This window comes from Primulina huaijiensis, chromosome 8, assembly GCF_012295235.1.
Source record: "Primulina huaijiensis isolate GDHJ02 chromosome 8, ASM1229523v2, whole genome shotgun sequence".
Taxonomy (NCBI): Eukaryota; Viridiplantae; Streptophyta; class Magnoliopsida; order Lamiales; family Gesneriaceae; genus Primulina; species Primulina huaijiensis.
This window is the reverse complement of record NC_133313.1, coordinates 3639366-3643737: the sequence shown is the minus strand read 5'-3', so window position 1 is coordinate 3643737 and position 4372 is coordinate 3639366. Positions and strand designations below refer to the sequence as shown.

Below are 4372 nucleotides of genomic sequence, written 5' to 3'. Positions count from 1 at the left end.
GGCGCGGCAGGGGCGAGCGCAGGCGCGGCAGGGGCGAGGCGAGCGTGTGCACGCTGCGGCGAGGGCGAGCGTGCCCACGGCAGGGGCGAGCACGGGCGCTGCGGCGAGGAGAGCGTGTGCGCGCTGCGGCAAGGGCGAGCGTGCGCGCGGGTGTGAACGCTGGGGCGCACTACGGAGCGGCGAGCGTGCGCGCGGCTGGGGCGAGCGCGGGCGCTGCGGCGGGGCGAGCTTGGGCGCAGGGGCGCGCTGCGGCGGGGCGAGCCTGGGCGCGCGAAGGCGATTGGGTGCACAGGGGCGCGCTGCGGTGGGGCAAGCCTGGGCGCGCGAAGGCGAGCGTGTGCACAGGGGCGCGCTGCGGCTAGGCGAGCTGTGGTGCGCGAGGGCGAGCGTGGGCTCGGGCGCAGCGAGAGCAGCTCGGACGCGGCGTGCTTGATGGTGTGGTGTGGTGGCTTGCGCAGGCTGGGGAGAGCTAATGAATGAATTGCGAGGAAATTGAGTAGGGGAGAAGTGAGAATGAAATAAGGGGGTGACCAGTATTTATAGGGGAAACACGAACCAAATCTTTCCTTTCAGAACAGGATTGCGGTTTGATATCTTTCTTTTCAGTACAAGATCACGATTTGATTTGTCTCCAAATCTTCTGAAGAGCTTTTGGGGGCGTTGCCCCCAAACCCCCACGACCTGACCGGGCAGGTCGATCCCCGCGACCTGACCGGGCAGGTCGATCCCCGTAATTTTCGCAGTGGTAACATCGTTCGTTAACGACAAACGAAATTAATTTTTCTGGCATGGTACGTCCTCATCGCCGATAAACCGAGGACAACACAGTTAATCGAACTTTGAACCTACGATTCAGTTCGACTCGGGAGGGGGAGACTGGTGATACCCCATGGATGAGCCCATCGAGATCCGGCCCATATCTAGGGCCCACAGGTGAAGGGCCCATGACGAGCCCAGGCATCCCCCTATAAATACCAGGTTTGAGCGTTCAGTTGAATTATTCACTATATTGTTTTCAGCAGCGCCCTTAGCTGCTCCCCCCATATATCCTCAGTCTCTGACTTGAGCGTCGGAGGGGCTACGCCAGGACACCCTCCTGGCCCCCTTCTAACGGTCTTTTTCTTGATTTCAGTCTCAGGGTGATCTTAAAGCCCACGTCTGAACTAGTGACGCTCGTTGGGATCGGACACGAAATTTCCCGTGAGTATCATTGATCATGTTAGAAAGTTCGAGTTAGGATAAAATTAGCATCTTATTGATCATGTAAATAAGTATAATGATGTCCGATTAACCTAAAATAATGATTGTTACAATATTAATCACGCAACAATAAATGCATAAGTTGAGCTGTTTATCTTGTTTGAGATGTGATGGTTGCTCCATTATTTGAATCATTTTGATATTATAATATTTATATATATATATATTTTTTGAACAGTTTCAAGATTTGCAGATATTGGCACTGAAGACAAGGGAGCCAACAGAATCCATCAATCTCAACAAAGAAACAGAAGGTTCCTGCAGCAACAGAAGTGTAAACAGCTCAGAAATCAAACTTGATATTTCAAGAAATCCAGCAATTGACAGCCCATTAGCCATAAATCCCACCACAGACAAGGCCTTCTTCCCATCTTCATTTCGGCAAAGCAATGGAATTGCACAGTTCTTCCAGAACAATTCGAGACCCGAAATTGATCAGGTCCCGAAAATGGACCAAGCTGTGAAGGAAGAAAGCCTGTGCAATATGTTCTGCGGCATGGATGATCAGACAGGGTTTTGGCCATGGCTAGAGCAACACCATTTCAATTAAAAACTCGATATTTCCGACGCCTTAATCGAGTTTTAAATTGGTTTACAGAATCATTGGTGAAATCCCATTTTCTTGAGATCAAGATGGGATCATGATCAAGTTATCATATTTTATAAGTTTTTTTTAATGATTAATTGAGTTTCTTGTTTTGATATATTCTTTAGGGTTGGTGTACAAAGTAGTAGAAAATGTGTATCAATTACTCGAGGAGAGGTAAGAGTCCTCGGAGGGAATAAAGGAATGGGGATTTATTCCTACACACATTTTACTACCAAGTTTGTTCGTTTGTTTGTTTGTTTTTTTTTAATGTAAGCCCACCAAAAAAAAAATCTATAAAATCAAAAGTGTATTTTTATTATTTTGGTATAGTTTCCACGATCAAAATAAAATGAATATATTCCTAAGTTTTCCGCAGTGATTTTTTATTGGCTTAAATAACAATAGTCTATTATAAATCAACATGATTTAAATTACATTTTTTTACCCAAGTTTTTCGTATTAGCCTAAAAAGAAAGTTCCTTCCTCGAAAAGTCTATTTCTTGGTAATTTTTTTTTATCGACTTCAAGTCGCTCTCAATAGTAATCAACCAACCAATCAATCAAAAAGTAGGACAAAAATTTGGATTAAAATTTTTGGGAAGTAGTATTGATAAAAGAGAAAGTATCAAGCTCAAAACCCAGTAAGGGGAAAAAGACAAAGAGATAAATGGAAGGATAACATGAGAAAACGATGGAGAGTTGGGAAAATGTCACTCATGAAGAAGACTACACTAAAAGTTTTTCTTTGCTCGAGTTTACAAGTGACAGTGAAAAGATAATTGTTATGGAATAGAATTATTGACTTTAATTTGTCATCTCCGATAAATTTGAGGTTTTAAATTAAATTATGTTGCTTGAAGACATAGGTCTAAGTTCCAAAATCTGTCGGTATACTTCAACAGATGAATTGAGATTTATAGATTTCGACTATAATTTTATTGTTAATAATGAAACAATAGATGAAATTTTAAATTCACACATTAAATATTTATACATTAATTACATAAAATATAATGAATTTCAAATTACACCATTATTTGGTGACTCTGAAATCCATCCACGGGCGGAGCTACATGAAGATAGCCCGGGTGGCTCATTTATTTTTTTTAAAAATTTATATGTAAATTTTGGAGTAATATGATATTAGCCCGGGTAGATCAATTTAAAATATTAAAAGATTCTAACGTTTAAAATTTTAGCCCGATCAGAACCATATTTCTGGCCCCGCCACTGAATCCATCTGAATTAACATGAAACACTATATAAACATAGAAATGATAGATTTGAAGTTCATGATCTAATAGTCTTGCATATCTAAAATAACAAAAATAAATTTGAATACATTTGAAATTCATGAATTTGAAATCCATCAATATAAGTTCAACCTCAATAAAAAAATTTAGAGGAAAACATTTATACGTCATATTTGTTTTTTTTATAAATATTATTAATCGACCCAACGTTTTGTTTGTTTTTTAAAATAGTGCTCGAGTCAGGATACGGATATTTTTAATATAAAAAAAACACACATTTAATAAGGTCTTTTAAAAAACTGTCCGAATATGCATATCACTGTGGAATCAAATGGAAGAAAAAAAACATACCACAAACTTTTTCTTGACCATGGATTTGAGGTCTGGCACTCTTTCACTGCAAGAGTTCATGTGATTTTCCGTCACACACGTCGAATTCAACAGTACCAAATTTCCCCCATCAGTTTTTGCATGAACAATATCTATATTTGTCTGTACACACACACACACACACACACACACACACATATAATATAAAATTATTAATTTACGAAAATTATGAAAACCGTGAAACTGCAGCCACCATTTCATACGATCAAAATTATGGACACCACTGTCTCCATGTTCTGATTTCCAGCTTTGAATATCTGAGAATGAGTATGGGTAAAAAGATTGGGATCGATAAAAATGAAAAAAAAACTATACGTTTGCTGCAATAAATTATAATGTTGAAGACTTGAAGTCATGATAAACTTGATTTTTTGGACAAAGTTATTACGATCGTGTCATTCTTAATGCAATGATAAATGAATCGATCGGTGAAATCAAATGTTCTCGTGTTTCTTGATGGAAACACACGAGTTAAACTATATTTTAATCCGTCGACCATTGCAATCTTAGAACATTTCATTTTCTATTTGAACTGTAACAACATTCTTTTCTTGCACACAATTCCACAAAATTTAATAGACTATATATTTACTTTATTTGTATAACCATGAAGGTTGCATAGATAAAGTCTTTGAATATACTATAGTACCATGATATCTATCTCGCAACGTAAATCATGCAATTCATTAAGGCGTGTAATGCATATTCTAAATTAGTTATTAATCGATTCAGTTACCTAAAATAAGTATAAAGATCGGTCAATTAAGCTCGAAACTATCATCTCTAATGTTAATGACATGTTTCATTGGTTTGGCATGGAGATGTCAAATTATATAGATGAGTGATCATATGATGATTGTATTAAACAATCTTCCCTCAC

At 39.3% G+C, this 4372-nt stretch overlaps 1 protein-coding gene across 2 annotated transcripts in view; it reads left to right on the top strand.

The window, feature by feature from the left end:
- Positions 1 to 2129, top strand: part of LOC140983258 (homeobox-leucine zipper protein ATHB-13-like) — an 11266-nt gene extending 9137 nt beyond the window's left edge. Inside the window, exon 3 of one of the 2 annotated variants that reach the window (XM_073450218.1) lies at positions 1439 to 2129. In XM_073450218.1, coding sequence (XP_073306319.1) covers positions 1439 to 1810 — 372 coding nt within the window. In that variant the 3' untranslated portion in view covers positions 1811 to 2129. The remainder of the gene's footprint in view (positions 1 to 1438) is intronic. The other variant, XM_073450219.1, reaches the window with a different exon arrangement.
- The last annotated feature ends 2243 nt before the right edge of the window (positions 2130 to 4372 follow it).